Source organism: Pleuronectes platessa, chromosome 7 (assembly GCF_947347685.1).
Source record: "Pleuronectes platessa chromosome 7, fPlePla1.1, whole genome shotgun sequence".
Classification (NCBI taxonomy): Eukaryota; Metazoa; Chordata; class Actinopteri; order Pleuronectiformes; family Pleuronectidae; genus Pleuronectes; species Pleuronectes platessa.
Genome location: NC_070632.1, coordinates 1501235 through 1515029, shown reverse-complemented (window position 1 = coordinate 1515029; position 13795 = coordinate 1501235). Strand labels below are relative to the sequence as shown.

Here is a 13795-nt window from a genome sequence, read left to right as displayed (position 1 = left end):
CACCGAGGTATTGGAGTCCTCCTCTCTTCCAGGCCAGACCTCCAGGCAGCCTGAGCCGATCCCCCAGCTTCTCTCCAACCATCAGAGCCTCGCTCTTCCCCCAGTTCACCTTTGCAGAAGAGATAAAACCAAAGTCATTTACAGTATCAGATAAAAGATCAATGTCTTTTTATGTGTTCACAAGTATAATAAGATCACATACCTTTTAAAACCTTCCTTAGCTTATGGAGCAGAGGCTCGATGGCCAGAGAGTACAACATCCCAGAGAGAGAGCAGCCCTGCCTCACCCCTCTCTTAATGTTAAAAGGAGCACTCAGCCCACCATTTATTTTAAGAACAATGTCTGTATAGAAAACCCGGATCATGGCTATAAAACCTGGGTTGAACCCAAAAGCAGCCAGAGTCTGCCATAAGTACTGGTGTTCAACCCGGTCAAAAGCCTTTTCCTGGTCTATGGAAATAAGACCAGTCTCTATTGCCAATGAACTGGAGAGGTCCAAAACATCTGGAATCAAAGTGACATTGTCACTTATGAGCCTGCCGGGTACACAGTAAGTCTGGTCAGGGTGGATGACGGACGCCATCACCTCCCTCAGTCTGAGGGCCAGAGCTTTGGACAGGATTTTGTAATCCGTGCACAACAGAGAGACCGGCCTCCAGTTCTTTAACTCTTGAAGGTGTCCCTTCTTCGGCAGCAGAGTGATGACGGCCCTCCTGCAGCTCAGAGGTAGCCTTCCATTCTGTAAACTGTAGTTGACTACCTCGAGCAGATCCTGTCCTAAGATGTCCCAGAAGGACTTAAAGAAATCAGCAGGAAGGCCGTCTATCCCTGGAGCTTTGCCGCTCTGCAGGCTCATGGTGGCTCTGTGCAGCTCTTCCTTCTTAATGTCTGCAGCTAGCTCCGTGTTGCTGTTCCTGCTAACCTGAGGGAGACCATCCAGAAAACTGCTGTGCACATCTGGATTACTTGACCACTCACTCTTAAAGAGGTCTGTATAGAAACCGATAGCACACTTCCTGATCTCAGACGAGTCTGAGACTTCAGAGCCGCTACCCGTTCGTAAACAGTGAATGGTCTTCCTTTGTCCATTTTTCTGCTCCAACCCAAAGAAGAACTGGGAGGGGGCATCCATCTGTGAGATGTTCATAAACCGGGATCTGACCAGAGCCCCCTGTGCTGAGACCCCCAGCAGGTTGGCTATAGCCGACTGTTTGGTCTTGAGGGAATCTAAATGCCCTCGATTTCCTGTAGAAGCTACTAAAGACTGTAATTCTTCTACCTGTCTCTCCAGATCCCTCATTGTCCGGGTTAAATCTCTTTTGACATTGCGAGTGAACTGCTGGCAAAGTTGTTTTGTTTGCGTTTTTCCCAAAGTCCCACAACTGCTGAATGCTGCTGAAGGCAGACCTGCTCTCTCTGTGGGAAAAACAACTTAAAAGCATTTCTAAAAGCCTGGTCGTTTAAAAGAGCTGTGTTAAAATGCCAGTAGGCGCTCTTTAAAAGAACATTTCTAATAAAAACAGAACAAGAGACTAAACAATGATCAGTAAAACCCACCGGCTGAATAAAACACCTTTTAAAAATATTTAAATGGTGTTTAAAACAATAGAGTCGATCTAGCCAGGGATAAAACATTGTCTCTGGCATGGCTCCAGGTGTATTGTCTGTCATTACTGTTAAAAACCCTCCACACATCAGACAGCTCATTGTCTTCTGTGCTGTGGGTTTCTTGTAAAAACATAATATCTATTTTGTTAATATCCATGATTTTAAAAACAGCCGCTCTTTTAAAATCATTAATAAAACGGGGTGCATTAGATATTATCACCCACGTGGCTGGGTTCACGAGTGGGAGAACAGGGTTAAACGTGTCGTGGATCACCACTCCTGTCTCCACCACCTCGCTCACCTTCACCGTGCTATCTAAAAACATGACGATAGCTCCGTTCATCCTGGAGGCCGACTTGACCGAGTCACAGCCGACCACCTCTCCCACAGCCAGCGGCCTCTGCCACACTGCATGCTACTGCGGGGCTCAGCTTGATGGCATGCCGGCGAGTCAGACTCTCAAAGTCCGCTGCCGCTGCCGCTGCCACAGGCATGCTGCCTGTTAGCACTCACACTCACACTCACTCAGCAAACTATTATAAACAGAAAAAACAACTATACAACTAAAAACGAACAAATAAACATGCACCTAAATGATGAAACTCAGCAAAGTAAGTCTTTAAACCCACTATACCTTTCACCCTCACACACAGCTCTCAGCTCCACGCACACTCCGCCATGACAGAGAGAGAGAGAGAGAGAGAGAGAGAGAGAGAGAGAGAGGGAGAGAGAGAGAGACTATCGTCTGTTGACAAGTAGGCTACAGTCAGGTAACAGAGAGAAAGAGGGTGGTAACATCCCCCTTATAAAGTAGTGATGTCATCAGTCACAGGTGACTCCATATCATATGAGGCGCAACAGCGACTGCTCCTGAACAAATACAGTTGCATTCATACATACACTTATTCACTCTCAACATTGTCCTTCATCTGAAGTTTTTTACTTTTAATGTAACTCCAGCCTTCCTGAGGTTTCTGATGTGATCACTATATTTCCTTGTATATAAGTACTCCTGTGTACTCATATAAATACCAATACTTCAAACTATGAAGCCCTGCATATATTTCACAATAAAACATTTATAAAATAATGAATTGATTCAGTCGACAGAAACGCTGGAGTGCTTTTATTTTGAAATGGGTAGGCTACAGGAAGTGTTGCAAATATTTGTGTTTGTGACGTTTTCAACAGATAAACATTGAAACTGGTGTGAAAGATCATTTCACTGAGTTCTGCTGTAAACTGAGCGCAGAACCAGAGGAAATAGACCAGACCTTGAATATCTAGAAGAGCAGCGTGGCCTGAACCACAACTGAGCTGCAGCCGGTGCAACATGGACGAGGACACTTCAGAGCAAGTTGGACCCTCAACCACAAAGTAAGAGACCTGCTACAAACATGTGAAGCTCCAAACTGAATCCTCACAGAATGAACCAGTGAATGATGTGTTCTGAATAAAAACATGTTTGTGTTTGCAGAGGTCAGGACCACAGACTGAGAGCAGAGTCTCCAGGGTCCAGCTGTCTGTCTCTGAAGAGTGACTGGTCCATGAGTCAGCCTCCACTCTTCAGTAATGAACCTGGACCCTCACACACAGAGTAAGAGACTGTTTCTACTGGGACCTGCTCTGAAGAGGATCTAGTTTCCTCTAGTGTGGCCCCTGCATTAGGACACAGCTTCATTGAAGTTGGTGACTAATCTCTCAGAATCACTCAAAGAGCTCAGACCTCCACCAAGAACCAACACGCTCCTTATGAAACCACTTTGAAATCCACTAGAGACTCATTTTGATTTGGATCTGCACCAAATTCCACACACTGGTAAACATCAGTCCTCTGAACATGTCTGTGAAAGAGGACCCCCCCCCCCCCCCCCGATCTGGTTCACAGACCACAACCTTCCACCAAGTTTACTGGTAATCTGTTGTTTTTTTATAATCCCAGTAACGAACCAACCAACACACAAACATACTGGGTGAAAACAAAACCTCCTTGACAGAAGTGATGACAACCTGTGACTGTGACATGTGAGTTATCAGGACATGTCTTCACAGGGAGAGGAAGAGGAGTCATGTTTCTGAGGAGGAGCAGTCGTCCTGCTGTGCTTCGTGTCAGGACGTCCTGAAGGATCCAGTCTCCACCAGCTGTGGACACTGGTTCTGCAGACAGTGCATCACCTCATACTGGGACCAGTCTGGCTCTTCAGGAGACTCCTCCTGTCCCCAGTGTGGACAAAGATCCAGAACAGGAGCTGGAGGTCAGACAGCCGGTCAGAGCAGCACTGTACATGTGTCTGCTGATGTCTTCACTTCTGACAACAGCACATGTGGTTTTATTTTGTTCCTTCATACAGCATCAACATTTAACATCGTTAGAAAAGCACAAAGTTAAAAAGCTTTTATTTTCTGTAGTTTTTCTGTATCTGATGAAAACAATCAGCAGATTCTCAGATTCTCTGTCTCTCACATTGTTTCTTGTCTTTCAGCAGATCGTGGTCTGCAGGAGGTTTCAGATGAACATAAGCTCAGTGTGAGGAGGAGATGTGAACATGTGACTGAAGGAAGTGATGAAACAGGAAGTAGAACCCTCCTCAACAGGATCTACACTGAGCTCTACATCACAGAGGGACAGAGTGAAGAGGTTAATACTCAACATGAGGTGAGGCAGCTTGAGACGGCTTCCAAGAAGAAGATCCTCCAGGACACTCCCATCAAGGTCCACGACATCTTTAAAGCCTCCACTGACCAGCAGAGCAGCATCAGAGTCGTCCTGACCAACGGCGTCGCTGGCGTTGGAAAAACCTTCTCGGTGCAGAAGTTCACTCTGGACTGGGCAGAGGGTTCAGAGAACCAGGATGTGGGTCTGCTGGCTGTGCTTTCGTTCAGGGAGCTGAACCTGGTGAAGGACCAGCAGCACAGTCTTCTCACGCTGCTCCATGTTTTCCATCCAGCGTTACAGAAGCTCACGGCAGAGACGCTCGCTGTCTGTAAACCTTTGTTCATCTTTGACGGCCTGGATGAAAGCAGACCTTCTCTGGACTTCAACCACAGGGAGCTTGTGTCTGAGGTCACACAGAGATCATCAGTCAACGTGCTGCTGACAAACCTCATCCGGGGGAATCTGCTTCCCTCGGCTCTCGTCTGGATAACCTCCAGACCTGCGGCGGCCAATCAGATCCCTCCTGCATGTGTTGACAGGTTCACAGAAGTACGAGGCTTCACTGAGGCCCAGAAGGAGGAGTACTTCAGGAGGAGATTCAGTGATGAAGAGCTGTGCAGCAGAATCATCTCACACATCAAGACGTCCAGGAGCCTCCACATCATGTGTCAAATCCCAGTCTTCTGCTGGATCAGTGCTACAGTTCTGGAGCACATGTTGACCACAGACCAGAGAGGAGAGCTGCCCAAGACCCTGACTGACCTGTACTCACACTTCCTGCTGGTTCAGACAAAGAGGAAGAACAACAAGTACGGTGAGGGACATGAGACGACTCCACAGCAGCTGACGGAGGCTGACAGGGACGTTCTCCTGAAGCTGGGGAGGCTGGCACTTAAACATCTGGAGGAAGGAAACATCATGTTCTACCAAGAAGACCTGGAGCAGTGTGGTCTTAATGTCACAGAGGCCTCGGTGTACTCAGGAGTTTGTACTGAGATCTTCAGAAGAGAGTGTGAGATCTTCAAGAAATCAGTCTACTGCTTTGTTCATCTGAGCGTTCAGGAGTTTCTGGCTGCAGTCTACATGTTCCACTGTTACACCAAGAGGAACACAGAAGAACTCAACAACTTCTTGGGAACAAATGGGAACACAGACAGTACCTTCTCCCTGGATGACCTCCTGAAGAGAACCATGAAGAAATCCCTCACCAGTACAAATGGTCATCTGGACCTGTTTGTTCGCTTCCTTCATGGCCTCAGTCTGGAGTCCAACCAGAGAGTCTTAGGAGGCCTGCTGGGTCGGACAGAGAACAATCCAAAGATCATCCAGAGAGTCTCAGGATGGCTGCTGGGTCGGACAGAGAACAATCCAGAGATCATCCAGAGAGTCTTAGGAGGCCTGCTGGGTCAGACAGGGAACAATCCAAAGATCATCCAGAGAATCATCAACAACCTGAAGGAGATGAAGAGTGATGACATTTCTCCTGACAGAAGCATCAACATCTTCCACTGTCTGACTGAGATGAACGACCACTCAGTTCATCAGCAGATGAAACAGTTCCTGACGTCAGAGAACAGATCAGAGGAGAAACTCTCTGAGATCCACTGCTCAGCTCTGGCCTACATAATGCAGATGTCAGAGGAGGTTCTGGATGAGTTGGACCTGAAGAAGTTCAACACATCAGACCAGGGTCGATGGAGACTGATCCCAGCTGTGAGGAACTGCAGGAAGGCTCGGTGAGTCCAGACATGATCAATAACATGTTCAATCAGTGGAGATGAGTCGTTCTTCAAATATACTCAGTGTGTGTGTGTGTGTGTGTGTGTGTGTGTGTGTGTGTGTGTGTGTGTGTGTGTGTGTGATAAAGTTATTATTATTATGTACATATACATTCTCATTGTTCTCATGTCCATATGAGAACAACTAGATCAGATGTGGAGAGTGAATTCCAATGTGATCACTGTGCTGGAGTTTGAGGGTTCAGACATATGACCATGTGGGGTCCAAGGGAGGTTATTGTATATACTGTGTATATATATATCTATAAAGATATATATGATCAAACAGCACTGAATCACTGACGGTTCCTTGGAACTGAAGAAGCAGGAAATATAGTTTCTTCTTCTTTCTTGTAAAACCAGAGTTCCCACTCTGCGTTTGTCCTCCACCACCAACCAGTGCAGTGTCCGTCCCTCCAGGTTCCTGACATGTTGACTTCACAATAATAAGAGGTCACTGTGACCTTTGACCTTTGACCACTGAATTCTAATCAGTTTCTCTTTGAGCCAAATGTGAAGAAATCCCCTGAAGACAGACTTGAGACATCATGTTCAAGAGGCCATGAACCTGTTCTGTGACCTTGACCTTTGACCTTTGACCACCTGAATCTAATGAGTTCCTCTGTTAGTCTGAATGAACGCTTGAACCAAATCTGAAAGGATTCTCTTGAGGAGTTTTTAACAAAGAGGGGATTTACCAGGGTGAGGGTCACATGATCACGTTTTGTATGAATGTTGTGTTTTCTGATTTAATTCTCACAGATTTGATATTTTCTTTAATTACAGACTCCGTCGTTGTCGACTCTCAGAGACTCACTGTGAAGTTGTGGCCTCAGCTCTGAAGTCAGACCCCTCACATCTGAGAGAACTGGATCTGAGTAGAAACAAGCTGCAGGACTCAGGAGTGAAGCTGCTGTGTTCTGGACTGGAGAGTCCAACCTGTCGACTGGAGACTCTGAGGTCCTTAAATCCTTCTTCACTTTTCAGACTTTCTTTCTTATTGGGTCATTATTTATTTAAATTGTCTCAGTTCTGCTCTGCTCACTGTCCCTCAGTCATCTGTCACTCACCCAGCCTGTCAGTCACGTCCACCTCATCAACTCCATTCACCTGCACTCACCTGCTCCTGATCACTAAGAAAGTGTCAGTAAATAACATGTGGACTGAGGCCGAGCACTCTTCCTCCTCAGATTTTCAAAATAAGACACATTCTTATTGAAACACGTTGGACAGTTGATAAGTATAGAAACAAACAGGAAGTGACATCAGGAGCCATCTCTACTTTAAACAGTGTTTAATTACACAAACCTGCTCAGTGACCAACACACAGAGAAGAAGCTGATGAATGAAACAATGGTCCAACATGTCTGATCTGATATTTATCTTCAGGTCACAGACTGGACTGAGGTCAGCAGCATGTTGAGAGTCTGTGTTGACATGATGACGATCCACAACAACAGGAGGACACATTCTAATATTCATATTTCTTTATCCAGGTTGGAGTTCTGCAGTCTGTCAGAGATCAGCTGTTCTTCTCTGGCTTCAGCTCTGAGGTCAAACCCCTCTCATCTGAGAGAACTGGATCTGAGACACAACAACCTGAAGGTCTCAGCAGTGAAGGAGCTTCTTGATCTACAGCAGAGTCCAACCTGTCGACTGGAGACTCTGAGGTCAGTAGATGGTTGGAGTCAGTCCACGCTGCTTTCATCAGTATGTTACTAAACACAGTCAGTATCACAGATCCAGGGTCTGTGCTACCAAGCAGGATTTGTGGTTATCAGGTTCACTTCAGGTTTAGTTTTTTCAGTTCTACGAAGCTCGTCCACTTCTTAACCAGGTCAATCACCATGGTAACTTCTGATGAACAGCTAACCTGCTCCAGGTTAAGTTGGAGATCAACCCGTATAGAAGCTCCGCCCACTGACCACAGTGACTCTACACTGTTGTGTGGTGCTCACTCTCCTTAAAGGGACGGATAAGGGAAGTTTAAATCAACGTCTGGTTGGTTCAGTTGATCTCTAACTCACCCAGAACATCTCAATGTCTCCAGACTCATCCTGTCACCAAAACAGCAGGGGTCTGATTTATAAAGGGCTGCGTAGGATTTCTAAAAGTGTGCTTACGCAAAAGCTAATTCCGATTCATAAAACTGTGCGCACTCACACCTGAACGCAATTAAATGATGCTCCTGACCAATGGGTTTCCACCGTGAGTCCTGATGGAGGCAGGGCATCAAGACGTGTGAAGAGGAAGTGAAACTTTCTGACACTGACATCGAGGTGTTCGTTAGTGAGGTGAAGAGCGACTTTATGGAACAGCAGTGATGTCACTAATAAAGAAAACACACTGACACTCTGCCGCTGCCGTGGATAACACAATGTGTGGATAACACAATGTGTGAGATCAGAAATCACTGAACCCTCTCTTCCTCCTCGTCCTTCATTCACATGCACACATCACACTGAACCCTGCACCACTGTCACAACAGTATTTATTTATTTTGAGCATCGGACCGACTCCCTCACATCAGTGGATCCTCACCTCCACTGGGACATTATTTGGAAAATGTCTTCACTTCTTATAAGTGATCTCCTGTGCGCTCTGTGGCACGGTCATGTTCACTGCAGTGATCTGATGAGACACACACAGTGTTAGAAGATATAATTAAAAACTATTAATGACTCGGTTCTGTAACTCCGCGAGCAAAACTAAGCTGTTGGTTTTAATGTAAATGATGAAGTGGATCAATAATCTGCTTCAGGTCACCACCTCATGTCTGCGTCGCCACTTTCCCGTCTCACGCATGAGTCAGAGTTTGCTTAGAAATACACATATTTTCATTTCATTACATTGGTGTGAGAAGTGAGGTACGCACGTTTCAGGCCCTGATAACCTCAGTCAGCTTCCTGAAGACAGGTCCATGTGTGTGTCCTCAGAGACAGTGAGACAGTGTGTGTCCTCAGAGTCATTGTGTGTCCTCAGAGACAGTGAGTTAGTGTGTGTCCTCAGAGACAGTGAGTTAGTGTGTGTCCTCAGAGACAGTGAGACAGTGTTTGTCCTCAGAGACAGTGAGACAGTGTGTGTCCTCAGAGACAGTGTGTGTCCTCAGAGACAGTGAGTTAGTGTGTGTCCTCAGAGACAGTGAGTTAGTGTGTGTCCTCAGAGTCAGTGAGACAGTGTGTGTCCTCAGAGACAGTGAGTTAGTGTGTGTCCTCAGAGACAGTGAGTTAGTGTGTGTCCTCAGAGACAGTGAGACAGTGTGTGTCCTCAGAGACAGTGTGTGTCCTCAGAGACAGTGAGTTAGTGTGTGTCCTCAGAGACAGTGAGTTAGTGTGTGTCCTCAGAGTCAGTGAGACAGTGTGTGTCCTCAGAGACAGTGTGTGTCCTCAGAGACAGTGAGTTAGTGTGTGTCCTCAGAGACAGTGAGTCAGTGTGTGTCCTCAGAGACAGTGTGTGTCCTCAGAGACAGTGAGTCAGTGTGTGTCCTCAGAGACAGTGTGTGTCTTCTTGTCTTCCACTCGTCTTGTTAGTAAACAACAGATTCAGATCTCGTGGCCTCGAGTTATTTATCTCGTTCACACGTTATTATGTCGTGGTCACGTAATATATTTTGACCAGATGCCACCAGGGGGCGCTGTAACTTACACAAGCTGGACCACAGCTGACAGCCTCACACGAGGGACAGAGACGGTGTCGTCTTCATCTGATCTGAGACAGTTTGTTCTCTCACTTCATCAGTGAAGAACTGATCAGGTGGATCTTTGTCACAGCTCTGAGATCAGTGGGACTGAAGCCTCTCCTCATCACATGGTAACCAGGAGCTCTTTATACAGAGCAGAACCTCTGCTGAGGTCCATCTGTCTCCTCTGGTCCCAGTTTGTCAGAAGCAGATGTTCATCAACACACAGTGAAACATGGCTTCACCTGTAACAGCAGTAAATCCACCTCTCAGGTGTCCACTCTGCACTTTGACATGCAGAGGACACACACTGAGCTCTTAGCGTGTTCATTCCAACACGTGAACATGAAGCAGAGAGGAAGCTGCTCCACCTCTGAACAGGACTGAAGTCCCTGCTGCTCTTTCTACTGGATGAGCTGCATCACTGACTCACAGCTGATGAAGTGAGTCTCTGTGACACTGATGTCTTCTTCTCTCAACAGGTGGAAGAGGACTGACTGGAGGTGAGTGTGAAGAGGACAGTGTGAAGAGGACAGTGTGAAGAGGACAGTGTGAAGAGGACAGTGTGTGTGGACGGAGGCTGAGTTGTGTCCTGAGGATCCAGAGGCTGAAGCAGCAGCAGCTTGTGTGTAGTCTCCAATCTACACAACCCCTAATCTGCATGTGTTTGTGAGATGAAGCCGGAGCACCTGGAGAAAACACGGGGAGAACATGCAGACTCCACACAGGAAGACCCCATCTGAACCGGATTCAAACCAGCAACCTTCCTGCCCCGATTGTGTTTATTCACATGAAGAATGTGTTTATTGAAATGACACAACACAAGCAGAATATATAAACCCTCTATAAAGAGTCACATACAGTGTGTTTAAGTTTGTCTTTATTATTGTCCACCTTTGTCCCTCAGTGTGTCTCCATGTGTGTAGAACCACATTCTGTGTATATGTTTGTTTATGATCTTAAAGTTCCTGGATTCACGTCACAAATTGATTTAGTTCAACACAAAGTTAAACACATTGAAATCACTTTGAGTTTAAAATGGGACGTTTTCATTTCTGCATCAGGTGCAGAGCGGTGGTGGCTTTTCTACTTTTGACCCACAGGTGGCGCTGCAGTATAACAGCAGCACATCCCAGTCAAAGCCTTTATATTCAGTCTATGAGTCAAACACATGGATCATTTCCTCTGTGACAAACCAGATGTAACGAGAAGAAAAACCTCTCAGAGAGAAAAGTTCTGTTTCTACTTGTCTCTGCTTTAATGCTCAATAAACATCCTTCCACCGACTTCACTGGAATCATGACTCAGCTTTTCTTTCCTCTTCAAACAAACTGGTGGAAACATCTCGTCCTTGGTGCAGGTAAAAGAACAAAATCACCAGTTTGACATAATGGAAACTAGCAGAAGAAAAGTGAATGAGACATTTACAGAATGAAGAAGAGTCGATGAAGAGCAGAGCATCTTTAAGTCTCTGAGGAAACTGTTTCATAAACATTTTACCATATTTAATAGAAAACTGACCCGAGGACGTTTCATACAAACCCTAACCCACTAATAAGGAAAAGCTTGTGCTCATAATGAAATTCTACATCTGATCAATATGTCTCAATATAAACAGCCTGACAGCAGATCAATACATTTATTATGGATTATTTATCAGTGGATTTCATTCATTCACCATCACATCCAGTTGATGCACATTCCTGTTCTGCATGACATTAAATGGAATATTAAAATAAAATGTCCCTTTCATTGAATATATTGAAAACATATAGAACAGAACTCCATGTGTTTATCTGTTCATTGTTTCTACCTGAAGTTCTTTGCTCTGTTTTCTCCTCAGGATCATTAAACTCTTGTCTTCAGTCCGGTTCTGGCTGGTTTGGGAACAGATTGGATTTGATCTGGTGCAGTTAATGGAGCTCACTGATTGGATTGAGGGCGACCACATGGCTTCCTGCTGTTTTACAGAAGAAACATCTTTAAAATACTTCACTATGGAAACTGTGGAACTTAAAATACAAAGTGAGAAAGAAAGAAAAAAAAACATATGTTCTCCGGACTGGATGAGAAGAGAGAAGAACTTTAAATACAATGGAAATAACTTTTAACATGGAGAAGACGTCAGCATCTGTCAATCATAAAGTGGAACCTTGAATTATCACCTCCAGCAGAGAGGTTCTGTTTACATCTGTTTGTGATGTGAACAGTTCCTGGATCTGATCTCAACACACGTATGATGATTGATATGTTAAATCTTCTGCTTATAGTTGATGTTGGTCTTTTTGTGTAAAAACCTTTTATTAAGAATCCTTTTGAGATTTGTGACAAACATGAACATATGATATATATCATCTCTTTTTCTTTATGACTCTTCCTCCACCTCCGTCTTTCTCTCAGGAATCTTTAGGAGCAGCAGCTACATGGACGTGCGCTGGTTTCCCTTCGACGTGCAGCGACCTGAAGTTCGGCTGGTGGACGTTCGGCAGCTGGTCTCTGGACCTGCAGAAGATCGAGGCCGAGTCACCGGATACATCTCCAACAGAGAGTGGGACCTCGAGGGTAAGAGTCACCGTGCTGCTCTTCAAACAGGACACGTTTTCACTTTAGTCAAACTGAAGGATTTTAAGGTTTCTAACACTCTGAGTGAAGTTGTTGAAATATGAGGTAAAGTTCACTACGAGGACAAAAACAGGTGAGAACGTGGAAATCACAGTGAAAGGTGATGAACGTCTGCAGCAGCCTCCTCTCCTCTGAGGAGCTGTTCAGGACGGTGGAGCCTGGAGCTGTTGAAGCTCCTGCAGACCTTCACCCTCTGACCTCTGCAGTGAATGTTCCTGTGTCTACGCTGGGACTTTACTTCCTGTGATGTCATTTCCTGGAGAATCAGGATCATGAAAACAACAATAATCAATTGATCCTGATTAAGCAGAAGGACGACGGCAGCGTTTGCATTTTAATTAATTAATGAGTTAATACTGATTAATGAACAGTTCAGTCCTGGTCTTTACTAATTACTTACATCACGCTGACAAGTAAATGTTTAAAAACACATTTTAAAATTTGGTTTTATTCTACTCACTGTAGCAGGATTACAGAGGTGAGAGGTCAAAGGTCACAGACGGGAGGATTAATGATATAATAGGTTGTGGTTATTATCCTGTCTGGGGATTTAATCCGTCTCTGGCTGATACGTTATAGAAACACATGATTGTCCTGCTGATGAAACCTGAGCAGCTTCATTAGCCTCAGTTCTTCTGCAGCAGGAACATCTGAGAGACGTGTTTCACACCTTCTGACTCATTTCAGGTGTGATGGCTTCGCTCCTGTTAAACCAACAGTTTGAAAACCTGATGTGATGAGAAACTGTGACTGTGGAGTTTTTCTTCCAGAGGTTCCCGGCCTCAGGAACGAGCGTTTCTACGACTGCTTCAAGGAGCCAAACCCTGACGTGACCTTCACCCTGGTGATGAGGAGGAGGAGGTCCTCATCTCCACCCTCTCTCTCCTCATCTTCCTGCTGCCCGCCGACTCCGGAGAGAAGATCAGCTTAACAATATGATTTATGATATTTAGGACCAGTGTGAACAGTTATCCTGTTACAAACCATCTGAGCTGCACAGAGAAGATTCCATGTGATCTTCTGATGTGTCCCTCTTCTCCCGACTGGTTTGAATTTGTCTCGTTCTACACGATTAACAGAAGTCGTTAATTAACCCGTTCACGCTCAGAGGAAATCACTGAACAGGATCCTGGAGCCAAACTGAAATCACCACATCAACAATGTGACACGTTTAAAGATCCTCAGGTTGTGTGTCTTTGTGCGTCTCAGATCATGAGCTTTTTCTTGGTTCTGGTGTTTTTATTGATCTGGTTCCTTTCTGTGTAAATAACCTCTGACCTCTGACCTCTTCACCCCCTCACACAAGGTCCTAATGTTGGTCACACAAAGGTCACGCAGGTGGATCCCAGCTCCAGTGGTTGGTTTAACTGGTTCACGTCTGTGCAGGTGTCACCGTGTTGCTCTCTGACGCTCTTCATGCTGCTCGTGGCTGAGATCATGACGTCAGACTC

General features: G+C 45.4%; 1 protein-coding gene across 1 annotated transcript in view; it reads left to right on the top strand.

Moving 5' to 3' along the window:
* LOC128444042 (NLR family CARD domain-containing protein 3) overlaps positions 1-13795 on the top strand; it is an 86930-nt gene that overhangs the window by 14261 nt on the left and 58874 nt on the right. The window contains exon 12 of the mRNA XM_053426336.1: positions 4154-6001. Within this exon, the coding sequence (XP_053282311.1) occupies positions 4154-6001 (1848 nt within the window). The remainder of the gene's footprint in view (positions 1-4153; positions 6002-13795) is intronic.